The sequence below is a fragment of the Dermochelys coriacea genome, chromosome 15 (genome assembly GCF_009764565.3).
Source record: "Dermochelys coriacea isolate rDerCor1 chromosome 15, rDerCor1.pri.v4, whole genome shotgun sequence".
NCBI classification, from domain to species: domain Eukaryota; kingdom Metazoa; phylum Chordata; order Testudines; family Dermochelyidae; genus Dermochelys; species Dermochelys coriacea.
Window position 1 is genome coordinate 30,690,310 of NC_050082.1, and position 16,071 is coordinate 30,706,380.

Consider the following 16,071-nt stretch of genomic DNA (forward strand, 5'->3'; position numbering starts at 1 on the left):
TAGTTAACTAATGGATCAACTCACCGAAGGGTACGGGGAGGGTTCTCCAACACTTGGGGTGTTTAAATCGAGAGTGGATGTCTTTCCAGAAGATATGGAATAGCTCAATACTGGCAGGAATCCCTGGGTGAAGTCTCTGGCCCATGCTATGAAAGAGGTCAGAACACATGAGTGTCTCTGGGCTCAGTCTCCCCAGGGGAGCATGACCTTGCTATGGAATCTTGTCATGAGGTTTTTTCAATCTTTTATCCATGCTTGTGATGTTGTTATTTATCATCATCATTGGCTAACAATCGTCACACATTTCTGGCCACTGCGCTACCCAGCTAGTTAGAAAGCCTTTCAGCTGGTTTTCTCGGGCTGTCGATAACATCAGACCCTGCCAATTTCTTGCCTTTGTCCTCTGCCAATTTTGATTGTGCAGGCAGCATCTTTAATTCCATGTAGAAATCCACAGGGCTAACCTTGGAAAGGATCACAACCAGCATCCAGGGGAACAGAACGGACAGTGAGCTGGGGAAAATGGAAGGAAGAGGACAGCTGTTAGCATGGAGCACCCAGTTTCTCATCCAGCCCCTTTCTCAGAGCTTTTGTGTTAGCTCCAAGCCCTCTGGGACCATTCGGAAGGATATGATTTATACATTCAGTGTCATCCTTTCCTTTCCTGTCTGTCCCTGTCTGTTCATTCTCCCCCGCCAAGTAATGGGCTGCCTCACCCCTCTCCTCCCCATGGGGAATTGTTACCCACCGACTCTCCCTTAGCTACCTCACAGGGCATGGCCTCCTGACTTCCTTGTGCCCACAGATGCACTTGTGTTAATCAACCTGCTGTAACTGCAGAGACTCTCCTCTGAAACCATTAGGTTACTTCCAAGGGCAGTCTAGCCACTGCAGTTCTCCGCCTGGCAGATGTGGGTGACATCAGCTCCAGTCCTTCTCTGCTATAAAATTGGCCTTAAAGAGACCGGCACTTGAAAATGATCTCCCCGTTCTCTCATGCCCTGAGAAAACACCATCATATACTCTGTCCTCTTTACAGTGTAGAAGACACAGTCCTCAAGTGATCGCTACTCCAAGGTTCCTCTACTTCTGTCTATCTGACTGTATCAGCCTTAGGAGCTCATGACATGGGCTGTAAGCACCAAACTAGCTGATACCTCAAACAGACGTGAATTGACAGTTCTCCTCCACCTATAACATCCCCCTGTCTGGTGGATTGTCTTGATAGGCGAGTCCCTCTGAATTGGCAGAAAGATTCCAGGCCAATTTCACGGCAAGGCAAATTGTTCAATAATATATGACGCTATGAAATCTGGGAATGCGTCTGAATCCATTCTGGAACCACGTCTGTTCATCTGGCCAAACTGCAGAGCTGGTGTTTTCCTTCCTGAGCTGTTAGCCTGTTATTTACTTCGGACCTTTTTGGGGTTGCTCATGAGTGACTCACCCCACACAAGGGTTGATTTTCCAGTATACCAATAAGGCTTGCTGTGTAGCTCTCCCACGCCACTGCTGTGCAATCAGTCACTCTCCCACCTCGGATGAGAGGAGAGAGAGGAGCTTAAAGTGCTGACGGGGGGAGCTGCTGCCATCCTCACTTAATCAGATTGTTAAATATATGCAGAGGAGACTAATGCCTCCACTGCGATGATGGGGAGAGAAGAGACGAGGAGCAATGGAGATTTAACCAGATCCAGAAGAATCCTGAAGAATATCCTACCGAAGTCAGCACGCGCTGCTGGATAACTTGTTAGTGAGTGAGAACATGATGCACCAGAACAAGCATTCTTATGTCTTGGATTTAAATACAGCATAAAAGTGCGTCCGTCTGACACTACAGACACCCTGTCCTTGAGCAAAAGCCACAGTACAGAAAGCATTGCAAAGTCAAAACAGCAGCATGTTTCTCTGCCCAGTCTCTTCCCCCCATGCAATGACTTCCAGATGGCAGCACATGGGTCCGAATCTCCCACCCAGCAGAAACAGAAATCCCACCCCAGCTGCCTCTGCCCTCCCCAAATGCCTGCTCAAACAGTTGGGCTCCTCCAGCATGCAACAGATCGGGGCTGCGTCAGGGTCAGGAGAGTTAGAAAGAGCGGCCCTTGCAGCCAATGTGCTGCCTGAAGCCCCCTAGCTCTTACACCGTGTTTGGGTGGGGGAGGGAAGGGGGGAGAGTCTCTCTTGGGAACCTCCACTAATCTCGCCTGCAGCAGCACAGCCTGGGGGCAGAGGAGGAATACAGGCCATGTCTTCACTAGGACAAAAAGGTGGGTTTTACCACATTAGTGAACACACAGGAAAGTCCTCGTGAAGACGGGGCAGTTTGCAGTCTTCATGTAGTATCAGGGGCATCCCTTGTCCACACTAGCCATTTACCACAGTGCCATGTTGTAAAAGCCTTGTGTGGATGCACCCTTAGAGCCCTTAATGCTCTTGTGTTTCTATGGCACCTCTCATCCAAACATGTCACAAATTGCTTTACAAACGTCCCTCACTGATTATCAACAACTCTGTATAGCAAAACCCCCCAAAAAACAGCACTGGGTCCACTAACACATTGCAGAGGGAATCTAGGTCAATGGAAAAATCTTTAAGCCAGCTGAAATCTGGCCAAGACACCACAGATAGCTCCCCAGGTCTTTCAAAAGTGCCAGGGGGTCTTTAATGACCACAAATAGTCATAATTACATGCATGCTCTTCAGTATGAAAACCGAACAAGTCATGAAGAATTACATTTCATTTCCTGTCATCTGTTATTTTGATCACTCCAAGCCTTTGGAAACAAAAACAACGATGTTATATTTCAAATCCCTGATAATAGATTGAAAGAAAAGAAGGTGGCACATCTCCAGCAAACATTCCTGCCGTTATCAGCCGTCTCATACCTTTCACAGTAATAAAAACCTAAAACTACTGTCAATCAGAACAGGGTTGACAGCTTTTGATTTAAAGCAACAGATATTGGTAAACGTCAATTTCAGCTGCCACATTGAAATCAACAAAAAGATGTATTGATCAGTAACAGTCAGAGGGAAAGCAGCCTCCCCCTGCATATTGGAGCAAATCAGGTGTCACTGCAGGGAGCCCTCTGCAGCCCCTCAGTCAGGGTCCCACTCATCAACCAGGAGTGTGTGAGCCCTTCCCAGGCAAGACCTGTTCAGCAGCACCACACAGCCGGTGGGGCTCATCCTCCTTGCAGTCCTGGCTCGGGGATCTCTGCTTCATTGGGCCAAGACCACAGCCTCCTGTGCACCTTGCACCCCAGCGTCTGGGGCAGAAGACCCCTATCATCCTGCTATCAGTGCTCGGAGCCCTGTGCAATCCTACTGCCAGCGCTGCCTAAACCCAGACCCAAACCTACCCCCTCCTTAATTTCCAGCATCTGTAAAAATAAAAAAAATAGTTAAAAATCAAAAATACTCTTAAATAACAATTAATATTAATCATCGAAATTAGAAAAAAAATTAATTCTGCCAGCCCTAAGTTAGAGGCCAAGCTAAGACCCCAGTTGTGCAATAACTTGTAGATGTGGTTAACATGACACAGAGTGAACAATTTTCAGAGCAGCAGCCGTGTTAGTCTGTATCCACAAAAAGAAAAGGAGTACTTGTGGCACCTTAGAGACTAAAATTTATTTGAGCATAAGCTTTCGTGAGCTACAGCTCACTTCATCAGATGCATGCAGTGGAAAATACAGTGGGGAGATTTTATATGCACAGAGAACATGAAACAATGGGTGTTACCATACACACTGTAACAAGAGTGATCAGGTAAGGTGAATGCATCTGATGAAGTGAGCTGTAGCTCACGAAAGCTTATGCTCAAATAAATTTGTTAGTCTCTAAGTTGCCACAAGTCCTCCTTTTCTTTTTACAGGTAAGGTAAGCTATTACCAGCAGGAGAGAAAAAAAAACCTTTTGTAGTGAACAGTGCCACTGAAGTCCATAGAACTACTCACAGGCAGGTATTAATGTTCTGCACTAAGTCTTGGCAGCATCAAGGCCTGAGGGTTCGATCCTGCAAGGTGCCGAGTGCTGCCCAAGGGGAGTTGAGGTAGTTTAGCACTTCAAGAGCCTGTTCAAATAAACATATCTAGGAACACAGAATGCTGCTAACTAGGCATTCAAGTCCAAGTCCACTCGCCCCCAGTTTCCCTAGGAACCTGTCCCCCTCGGGCTGGGAAGCTAAGTGTCTGACATCCCCTGCTGCTCCATTTGTTGATCAGATGGCGTATGGGAAGATTAACTAGCTGAGCACTTGGTCGCTGTGGGCTGGTGTACGTGGCAGGTGGGAGACTGTGTCTGAGGAGGCTGTATATAGAGATAAGGCCTTGATAAAGATGTGTATCCCTCATTGTATAATTCAGGAGCTGTTGCATTAATTGCTGGATTCACCATCAGCTCTGAAACTTATCAGAGTTTTAACTGTTATCTGACATTCCATCAGCTATGAAAGTCAGTCTCCATCCCGCTGCCCCAAGTTTTACCCTAGTTGTTCCTATTCCACTGGCTAGATGAGCGCACCCAGGGTGAAACAACCTCTGCGGACTGTACAAAGTTTCTGCACCACTTAAATCCTATAAAGGTTCGGACTGGTGTGTGAACCTTGTGCAGAGGTGATTGTCACTCTGGGAGCATAGTTTCACCCAAGCAGCAGTTATGTAGACAGAGGGCAAATGAGGTCCATTCTCCACGGCCACTGGCTGACCCACTGGAGGGCGCATTTGGATGGATGTAGCTGGAGGTTAGCCTGGGGATGTGGCGCTGGGCGTGGCTTAGTTTTGTGTATTTCAAATATGGAGTCAGCTGTTTTTAGTGCACCGGCAACAGACATAAATAATCCCCCGGGCACCATGCACTGCGAGTATGGATGAGACATTAAAGCAAACACAGGACAAAACTCCCTACACCTCTTCTTCTCTAATTAATAACATTGCACCTTCTCCATCATTACCAGCTACACAGCAGAGTCCAGGACTGGCAGATCAGTGTTTTAGCCTGCCCAGTCTTTCACCCATCTGTCCATCACCCCTCATTCTGCTGCCTACTGGCCAAGTACCGGACAATGACCAGTAAATAACCAGGCCTTTCTCCTCGGTGTTTACGGTTTCTGTAGTACAGATTGCTGTATGGGACGAGGCATTGTGTTATAATCACACACACACACACAAATACAGGATTCAGGTTGAGAGCAATAAATGGGTTCTGTTTTGTGAACTTCTCCTCAATGCCCATCTTTTCTGCTCGGCCACAGGGAGAGCCCCCTACAACGTGGGCTGCACATCCTAGTGCTCCAAAGGCTTCGTCAGCTGGACAGCACCAGCCACCCCAGTGCTTCACTCTCCATCCCTGGTTAGAAGTTCCTAGCCTTTCCCTAGGTCCTTTTTAAACAGCTATCAAAGTACTGCCATGCTAAATATTTGTTCTTTTAAAATATGGTGTGAAGGCCAGTTCAGTCCAGGCAAAATCAAATATCAGATCAGCCTATATCCTTAAGGCCTGCATTCTGTCCCCTCCCCTGAAGAATTTCTATATTAAACACACAAAACCCACATTTCAGCATGTTGCTGCCTTGTGCTGGACTCATGCACTTTCCTGTATCCCCAGGGAATGGAGAGGGAACTGATTTTGTCTCAATGTAAGGGCAATCTAGAAGCAAGTTGGTATATTTACTTAAATATCTGTACTCACTTCTGCCCATTTTCAGTTTAAATTACTTGGGATACCAGCACGGATGAAGAAACGCTCTCTCTGTGGAGTAGTGCTAGGAACTCTGCAGGGATCTCTACTTGCTTGAAGGTAACACTATCTTCCAAAGTGTAATGGCAAATTAGCGCCATTTTCTCTGATGGGATATGGAGGCAGGAAAGTGCACTGTAAATACAAGTGATTTTCATTGCCACTTGAACATCACTAGAAGCCTGATCTCCCACTGTGTCTAGATTGTTATAGGATTATCTGCTTGGGTCCCCATCAATGCACTGAGGATATCAGTACTCACTGAACAGGTGAAAACTATTGTACATGGTAGATTTCTGGTACTTGTCTTGTAACCTTTGTAACAGGGTGGCCTGCCCTCTAAGGGCCGGAGAGCCTGGGGCTAGCCAACCCTGAGTCCTGAAAGAGACACACCTGAGAGGGATCAGGTGATCCCCCCATAGAGGGAAGCTGGAAACTGCAATGAGGGGTGAGAAGGGAAAGGCAAGGCCAAGCCAAGCCTACTAGGAGTGAGCAGATTCCAGCAGAGTCCTGGGATTTAGGACAATTAAGACTCAAGCTAGGAAGGGCTATGAGTAGCCTGCTAAGATAGGAGAGGCCCTAAGCAAGCAGAGGAGAGACTGCAGAGCTCTACAGGCAGCAAGACCTGAGATCAGGAAGAGCAACGCTGGCTTCTTGGACTTTAACTTGGGACTTTGAGTTTATTTTCAGTGAATAAACCCAGACCCCAAGGACGGGGTATTTTGACCACTGAAAAAGCAGGTGGAGTCTGTGAAAGGGCGCTCTGAAGGCAGCAGACCCTGTTACAGTGTTTCCCTTAAATTACTGGTTTCAGAGTAGCAGCCGTGTTAGTCTGTATTCGCAAAAAGAAAAGCAGTACTTGTGGCACCTTAGAGACTAACAAATTTATTAGAGCATAAGCTTTCATGAGCAAAATGCATCCGATGAAGTGAGCTGTAGCTCACGAAAGCTTATGCTCTAATAAATTTGTTAGTCTCTAAGGTGCCACAAGTATTCCTTTTCTTTTTCCTTAAATTACTGTCCCTGTTCGCTGCATTTCTACATTCCAGCTACACTGCTAATGGGCTGTTTTCATTGTGTTAAGAGCTTGTAACTTCTTATGCCTAGTTCAAAGACTCTCTAATAGCAAAACTAATGCTTAAACTTCAGAAGCAAGAAGTTCAAAGGCCTTAAAATCATGGATTATTATAAATAATGGTTAAATTCCAGAGAGGTTGTACTCACCTATCTTAATAACCCTGAACTGTGCCTACATTTCAGATTTCACATCAAAGAGTCCCTTTGTTCCTTTTCACTCTGGTCCTGGATTATTTCCTGGAAACTCAAGGGCAGGAGATAAAGTCAGATGTAAAAATAACTATTGTGCTTTTATTTTAAGTGCCATTAATCTTAATTTGAATGAAATGTTCAGGGTAATTTAGGGCTTCAAGCCACTTGTCACAGACAGAGGGCTGTTTTGTGAAATATCGTTAAATCCCAGGAGCTGCCTGGGCAGATCAGACCACTGGGGAGGTCAAAAGAACCTCTCTCTCCCCCAGTGCATTTGGCCTGGCTGTGTAGTGTTAGGGAAATGTCTTTGTGGTCCCTGAAACAAAGAGTTTACCCCCATTCAATTGATCTTACCAGAGTTTAAGAGTCAGCAAAGGCAAATTAAAGCCCTTCTGGGCAAATGCAGCTCAGAAACAATACCATGTGACTTATCTAGCCAGTACAGCTTGACTAACAACTGCTCAGTGCTCTGCTAGTGAGTTAGGGTGTGCAAACAACAAATTTTTGCTGTCCGATTTAGAATAATGCAACTGCAGGGAACTACATTTGGATCTGGGATATTCTGTGAGCAGAAATCAGGTTTCAGAGTAGCAGCTGTTAGTCTGGATTCGCAAAAAGAACAACAGTACTTGTGGCACCTGAGAGACTAACAAATTTATTTGAGCATAAGCTTTCGTGAGCTACAGCTCACTTCATCGGATGCATCTGATGAAGTGAGCTGTAGCTCACGAAAGCTTATGCTCAAATAAATTTGTTAGTCTCTCAGGTGCCACAAGTACTGCTGTTCTTTTTGTGAGCAGAAAGAGACACTGAATGTGTCAGAGAAATTGTTATTTGCCCCTGTCTAGTCAAATGGTAATAAAATCCCATACCCCATTGCCTAATTCATCCAGGCTGTTTTCCTCTGACTGACCTCCAGTAGTTGTAGATTGCATGTGTTGATTATAAATTGCATAAAGTGGAATTTCCTTGTATTTGTTTGGAATTTACTATCCTTGAAATTTCAAGGAGGTACTGTTGTGATGGATTTGAATATATTTAACCCTTATTAAAAAAAAAAAAATCTATATCTGGGCAAAATCTGCCATTACACTATTGAAAGCTTTGGTGGCTCTAATTTACCCCAGATACTGGGAAGCTGCAGGAACAGGGTGCTGCAAAAGGCACTTCTGTCCCCTCCCCTCAGCTTTCACTGTGATACAAGTCCTGTGCTTGGCATGGTGAACTTCAGCGATAACTTTGCACAGCTGATTTCACACCATTTTTCATACACTATAATTCTGATTATAAAAATGAACCTAGAAGTAGCTTTACATCCATCCATGCTCACCTCTGTCTGTCACGACTCAGTTTAGCCTGATGCAGTATAGTGGGTGGGGAGGTTTTGTGTACTCAAATCCTTGATGCTTTACAAAATCCTGTTTGTGTTCTACAGCAGTGCAGATCTGACTGTGACCTGGGCTTTGTATGACAGATCCCTTCTTTACTGACGCTCACCTCTGTGTGAAATTGTAAAGAGCCCACTTGAGTTCTATGCACCACTCGTTCCACTGATGGTCAGAAGGGGAAGCAGGACTTCTGTGGCCCTAGATGGGCCTCTGGCTGGCTCTTAACACAGGGGTGGATTTCACCCTTCGAGGATTCATGCTCATAAACCCTGGCTTTTCCAATGATCAGTGATATGGTGGGTGCAGTGCAATCAAACGTGACTGCAATTGACATGGCGGGAGCTAGAAAGCACAAGAAAAATCTCTGTAAGGAGCTCAGTGAAACCATGAGATGAGTGAGTCAGTCTGTCATTATCCTTGAGACCAGTGTCGAAGCTGCACTTCTATAACTGCTAAGCAGCATGTAGATACTTGAGGGCCACACAAGGGAGCGCAGGCACTTGCATATCTGATGTGGCTGATGTCTGCAGCTGTGAAGGAGTCAATCACATTCCCCAATTCTAACACTAGAAAAGATCTCATCTGTACTGTGGTTAACCTTAAGTTTGGAGGATTTGGGCTCCAAATGTGCTTGTGAGATAGGAGCGGGGTTTGCATTACATTTCTCAAGTGAAGCGTGTTAAGTACCCTCCCTAGCAATCACAGCTTTCGTGGGACATGGTTTCCTGTTGATTTTACTTTACCCTCCATTTTATGTAGCTGTTCTGCCACAGGCCATTTTACCCTGAGGACTGCAGCAGAATCAGACACAGTGTCTGAAATAGAGATTTATTTATGACCCATCTCCACAGCCAAACTGTGGGGATGTAGCTTTGTCTAATCTTTTCTGTCTTTTCCTTTGCATAACTTTTGCCAGTAGCTAGGAATGGGTGACAGGGGATGGATCACTGGGTGATCACCTGTTCTGTTCATTCCCTCTGGGGCACCTGGCACTGGCCACTGGTCTGACCCAGTCTGGTTGTTCTGATGTTCTCAGCGCAAGAGCGTATTGGTTGCATTGTCTAAACAAAATAGTAGTTTTATGTGATTAGAAGGTAGGAGATCAGCTTGGTTAGGCTTCTGTCCTCCATTGGGCATGCAGGACAGTACATGCATGACAATAGCAAGGAAAAACAGCAGAATCAATCTCTTCCAAGTAAACATATTCGCTGATGCTGATTGTAAAATTGTAGCAGTTCACAGAAACTGAGCTACAGCAATACACTCAGCATGAGCGAATGAACCTTTCGAACCACTGACTTTTAGCGAAATAGACTCAAAGAGAAGCATTGAATTGAGCTGTGAGATGAGGCTCTTCGGGTTTGGCAAAAATCACAGTGTCAGTCAATCAGTGCAGGGTCCTTATTGCTCTGCCATGATCAGAACGTTTGTGAGAGCGGTGGGGTGCTCAGTCAGCTGCTGTTCTCGCGGGGGTTGACTTAATGCTGTTAGGTACAGTGCCTAATTTCATGCCCAGAATTTTCAATGCATCTCTTTCCCCTCCCTCTCTTGCAGACATTAACTCAGAGGGGAAGAATGCCCCTTCAAGTTCCTACCCACTTGGCTCTGATGAACTCCCAAACAACACGACGGGCAAAGAGAAGGGAGAGCCCCCCCACACCACAGCTCACAACCTTGTTCAGTCAGGAGAAGACTTCTTCGATTCCGGGACTGAGAAGACGACTCGGTTGCCTCACAGAGATGTTCTACAAGAGCCAGCTTCTGCCCCTGAAGCCCACACAAAACAAACTTTCTCTTCCAAGGAGAGGCCACCTTCTCTAAAGCAAGTAAACACAGCAAGGAAGCATCTGAGATCCCAGACTACCCCACCAGTGCTTCAGAGAGCTGCCTCGCAGCCAGAGCCATCAGGGCCCAGGTCCTTCCCCTCTGCTGAAGAGCCTCATGCGCTGGGGAATGGGGTTACTATGGCGACTGAGGCCAAGCAAGCAGCCCCCGAGCTGCCGTTGTGGGGTGGCAGTAAAGGAAGCAGTGGCACAACCAGTCAGTCCCCGCTGCAGATTCCTCCTTTTACGTTATGGCCTTTAATCCGCCAGCCCGCTTCCCAAAGCCCAGAAACCGTAACGCAGCCTGCGGCTGCTGCAGAAGGCGATACAGTCAGCCCCAGCGCTAACAAGACAAGCAGTGCAGAGAACGAGATGAATGGATCTGCTTCTGAAGAAAGTCAAGAAACAACCACTTCCACCATCATCACGACCACAGTCATCACCACCGAGCACACACCAGGTAAGCCCCTCTCTCTGCCCAGCCACAGCCCCCCAAACTCTGAGCCGCAGGAGAGGCGGGTGGAGTTGCCAGGCTGTGAAGTGAGAGAGGACACCCTTCCTGTGTCTGCAAATGCAGCATGCGCTTTTGGAGCTGCCCCTTGCACATTATTGGTGTCAAAAATCTGCACCAGTGCGTTGGTGTGGCCACTTTCAGGAGCAAGCTGCACCTGGCTCTTGTACGAAAGGCAGCCTGGAGTGTAATGCAGGAGATGGAGAGGGAGCCAGCTAGCAATGCACTGGCTTAGACACAGAGATTGTAACCCAAAGTCAAGTCTTTAAGGTGCCCTTGGGGATCAGGAAGGCTGCTCTAGTGGGACCAGCAGAACTTAATGAATGTGGAGCAGGAAACTGAGGGTTTAGCATAACCCAGGCTAAAGCCAAGGAGAAAGTCTCTGCTCGCAAGGAAGCGCCTGGCATGTGCCACCTCCATCCGTTGAGCGAACAGAGTTGCTCCAGCTCACTGGGGTTAGCGCTAGTCTTTGCTGTGTGAGATGGGCCCAGGAGCCAGAGGCCATGAGCTGCCAGCAGGGACCCACACGGTGATATCGGGGGTAGCCCACAGGGAAATAGGCTTGTTATATAAAACCAGAGATTTTTCCATCTGTCATGGGGGAGTCAACTCACTACAGGGACAGCACCACCTCCTGTCACTCTGGGGAATTGCTCAGTAGGTCAACTCCCCTGCCCGCAGTTCCTCCCTGAATCTGCGCCTCATCTCGCTGCAGGAACCGCAGCATCTTCTGTGACTCATCTCTCCGGCCAGGTCCCTACATACGTGGTTTCCCCTTCCGGGGACATGTATCAAAGTCCCTGCTCACTTGCTGTCTCTGTCAGTCTTCCCATTCACTGCCGCAGGGGCCACTCCCTCAGTGGCTGGTGGGAGAACCCAGGCCTGTTCTCTACTCTGGGTTCTGGCTCAGGGCTCTCTTAACAGCAGTTCAGGTGTGGTTCCCTCCTGTACCCTGCTGCCTTTCCCCGAGCCTCTTCCTCACCTCCTGGCCCTCCCCACTCCTCTGGGTTTGCCAGACTTGCAGCTCCCTCCCAGGGAGGAGCCCTGGGCTACTTGTCTCTATAGCTCCCCAAACGCACCTCCTTCCTTCTGGGGAGTGACTGCAGACTACCTCCCTGCAGCACCTCTGCTGCCAACTTCCCGCCTGTCCCCACACAGGTGAGCTTTCCCCAGGGCTTTCCTCCCAGGCTTAATTCTCCCCTATTGCATCCTAATTGGCTGATTGGGCCCACTTGAGCTCTTGCAGCCCCAGTGCGGGGAGTGCATCCATCACATCATCAGCAGGGCTGTTCCGGGGCTGTTCCCCACAGTTAACAGTTCCCTGGCACTAGTGAGAGTTGTGTTGTGTAGGAGAGGCAGGCGGTGGCACTTCATTGTGCACCTGTACCTAACCTTCCTCACACACCTCACTGCTGTTAGGATGTTACTAGCCTGCTGTCCTCCCTCAGGTTCAAGTTACTACCAGTCAAATAATAATCAAACTTCCAGGTAGGCTATTAGAAAAAGCTTTGCAAGCTAAGGTCTATGGGCCTGATCCAAAGCCCTTCGCTGGGAGTCGTTCCATTGACCGCCAGTGGCTTTGGACCATGTGTCTGAATGAGCCATGGTATGAGGTGCATTTAAAAGGTGCAGGTGCTGTGCTCATTCCAAAAGTGTTTGGATGGTTGGCACGGTCTCTCTGGCAAGAAACACGGCGTCATGGCCTGCAGTGAACCACCTCAGTCAGGGTCACTGTTTGTTCGTATGCAGAAATGAAACAGGAGTGACTGCCGGAATCTGAGTCCAGAATAGTCTTTGATCCTGTCTCACTCTCTGTTTCCCTGTCACTGGCAATTCACTTGCAGAAGGGAACTTGCAGGAAGGTCTCGGCTTTTTTGGTCAGGGATCTCTTTAAAAAAAAGAAAAAAAGAGGGAAACACAATTTTTTCTTAGCTCTTTTCCCATCCAAAACCCAAAGTGTGACTGCCTGCAAGGCTTGTTCCTCAGCCAGTAGTAAGCTACCCACACTTCATTATTAATGCATGTGGCTTTGCCTCCAGTTATCTGCAGCATGAGCTTCTATGACCCAGAAGGCTACATTGACTCGACAGACTATCCCCCACTTCCTGTGCCCAACTTCCTGGAGTGCACCTATAACGTGACAGTCTACACGGGCTATGGAGTTGAGCTCCAGGTAAGAACACGGTGGCACTTTGGGGCTGCTGTTTCCTCAGTGAGCCAGAACATGAAGTTGCCATCATGGAATTAAAAAATGTTGTTCTTGTCTTCCCATCTGTACCCGTAAAATGAGCTTTGCTCTCCTTACATGTGCAGAGAGCAGCCTGTGACAGAATCTGCTCGGCTGGTTGGCGCTGGACACAGAGCCCCCGAGCTGCAGCTCTTCACCACACATGGTCACCTAGGGTGAAATTCGTCCCTCCACAGCGGGCCAGCATTAGCTGTATGCACCCCATAGCCCCACTCCAGCACCAGGGATTCCCCACCCGTCCCGTCAGAGCAGCTGTCTGGCCACTTTGATCAATGTAGACTAGGACAAAAGAAACGGCGTCAGCTCAAGCATGTGAATCAGTGGCAGGCAAAGAGAGGGGGAGCAGAGGCAGAGATGCACAGTGAGAAATCACCCAGTTCCCCCTGCCTGAGGTAGCAGTGTTGGGTCAGCCTGGGGTCTGATACTGGAATCTCAGACTCAATATGTCAGTTCCAAGCTGCAGGAAACTCCCCTCTCTGCAGAAAGATTTTTCTAGGATTCTACCCAGCAGCCACTGCGCTTGTTCTCTGGGGCAGCAAGGACAGGAACACACACACAGAGCATGTAGAAAGGGCAACACTTGTAACTGAACATGTGCACATTAACATAGATCCTGGCAAGCAGGGGCATAGACACAGTGCTGAAATCCTACCCTGAATGCAAGTGGCTTGTCAGAGCGAAGGAGCCCTCTGCTCATCCAGCACCAGCCAATCAGCCCCAGATATGGTGATACTGTCACTACCACATCTGCCATCCACGGAGCTCGGAGTATTTAATAAGCCAGAATAAGTGAACAAATACCTTGTCCTCCAGAGCACCCTGCAGCCAAACTTCTCTATGGACTGTACAGCTACCAGCTCATTTACCTTCCCACCCTACTGAGAACCGGCTCTGCCTCATTCCCAATTTACAGATGGGAAAATTGAGGCATGGAGCAGTGAAATGACTTGCCCAGAGTCACAAAACAAGTTAGTGCCAGAGCCCCAGTGCCCTAACCACTAACCCCAGTCCCAGGTGAACACACACCTCATAATCGTGTGAAGGTTTACACGCCTCAGCCTGCAAGTAAATCAAAGCTTTAGCAAAGACGAGGGCACTGCGCAAACCAGTGGCTCAGTGTGCCTGCACTGTCACGTACCCTGGTGTAAATGAAGCATGCTCCCACTGAAGTCAATGGCCCTGACTCGGGACACGTTTACACTGGCTTTGGTTTTGTCAAAGTTTTCCCAGAAAATTTAAACGTTTTGGCAAAAAATCAAACCCAAATGTTTCCATCCAAAGCCTGATTTGGAATGCTGCTGCAGTGCCTGATGAGAGTCGTAGGTCAGGCACCTTGTGCCCCTATTCTCATCTACTGGCCAGGCTCCTTGGCCAGACTATATCTCCCAAGGATGCACTACGGTTTCCCTTGTTGCTGATCTGCTGCAGTGCATCATGGGAGTCCCATGGCTGTGGTGCATCACAGGAGGTAGAGCCTGGCCAAGGAGCCCTGCCCATAGGGGAGACCGGGGTGAGGTACCACCCTGCAGTATTTCCAAATCAAAATGTTGGGGGTTTGGCCAAATCTTTTTGATTTGGGGGTTTGTTTGTTTTTTCATGAAAAGTCAGTTTTCCCTGAGAAGTAAATACTTTTTGAAAAAAGTTTGGCCTAGTTGAAAAGTCCAAGAAGAATTCTGATAGGCAAGTTTCAGAGTAGCAGCTGTGTTAGTCTGTATTCGCAAAAAGAAAAGGAGTACTTGTGGCATTTTAGAGACTAACAAATTTATTTGAGCATAAGCTTTCGTGAGCTACAGCTCACTTCATCGGATGCATCCGATGAAGTGAGCTGTAGCTCACGAAAGCTAATGCTCAAATAAATTTGTTAGTCTCTAAGGTGCCACAAGTACTCCTTTTCTTTTTGGACCTAAGTTTCAAACTCTTGTAGATTATCACCCTTGCATTCTAAAGAAGCTTCCTTGCCCTAGGCAAACAGAAGCAGACTAGTAGAATAAACTCCTGCCTAACATGCAAGGTGAACAATATACACAACTCCAGCTGCAATTAAACATAATGTTCATCATGTGTTGGCTAGCGTTTACCATTTATTGACCACCAATTCTGGCCAGCTGTATGTGCCACTTCCCTATTTCTCACCTGCCATATGGTCATATAGATTATTTTGCCTGGTGCAGCTGCTACTACAAATGAGTCTGACATAGCAAAAACTCCAGATTCTTCCTAATCCATGTCACAAATAAACTACAGAAGGGAGCTGGTACAGTTTGATCCCCGGATAGATCAAAGCTTTAAAATACCGTCCAATTAACTTTAACACGGGGACAATGGCAAGCAATTTATTTCCCAAACAGACAATCCTGCCTTGGTAGCTAGGAGAAAAATAAAACACATTCTCTCCAAACTGACTGATTGCTCTTCCTTTGTTCCCTAACTCTTAATGGGATAGGCTCTGAATGGCAGCTCCCATGTGTCAAGAGAACCCAACAGTTCTGCTATTCTTAGGTGCAGAGATGATGCCCTAAAAATCCCCCTATTATGTCTGTGACAAAAATTCAGTACCAGGAAAATGCACTATTTCCAAGTAAGAACATGTGTGCCTCCAAGGGCAACACACGCCAAGGGCCGCACCTTTTGATCATGTGCAATACTGGTGCGTCTCTGATAGCGGTCACAAAGGGTAATCACGTTCACCAGTGTGGACCTTAATCCTCAGGAGCAGAAGAAATAAACATGCAGGCCACACTTGACAAGATAGTTATGGTAACTATGTGTAGTATACACCCAAAGGCCCTGATCGGGATCCGGATGCCATGGTGCTGGGCACTGTATGGACACAGAAAAGAGACACACTTGCCCTGATGGGTTTGCAGACCATGGAGTCTGCAGACATATTAGCGTTATGATTTAACATTAACAGTCACAACCACCCCATTGCGCTGGGTGCTGTACAAATATAGTAAAGGCCAGTGCCTGCCCCAAAGAATGCTGGTCATGTGACGGATGTGTCGGACCCACTGTTTGTGGAATTGCCTCATGCCACGGCACGTTTCCCTAAACCCAGGCCTACATCCAGCAAAGTGCTTAGGGACTACTCAT

General features: G+C 47.5%; 1 protein-coding gene across 2 annotated transcripts in view; it reads left to right on the forward strand.

Moving 5' to 3' along the window:
• SEZ6L (seizure related 6 homolog like) overlaps positions 1 to 16,071 on the forward strand; it is a 163,902-nt gene that overhangs the window by 82,953 nt on the left and 64,878 nt on the right. For both annotated transcript variants that reach the window (XM_038373708.2, XM_038373709.2), the window contains exons 2-3: positions 9,951 to 10,679; positions 12,770 to 12,903. In XM_038373708.2, the coding sequence (XP_038229636.1) occupies positions 9,951 to 10,679; positions 12,770 to 12,903 (863 nt within the window). The remainder of the gene's footprint in view (positions 1 to 9,950; positions 10,680 to 12,769; positions 12,904 to 16,071) is intronic.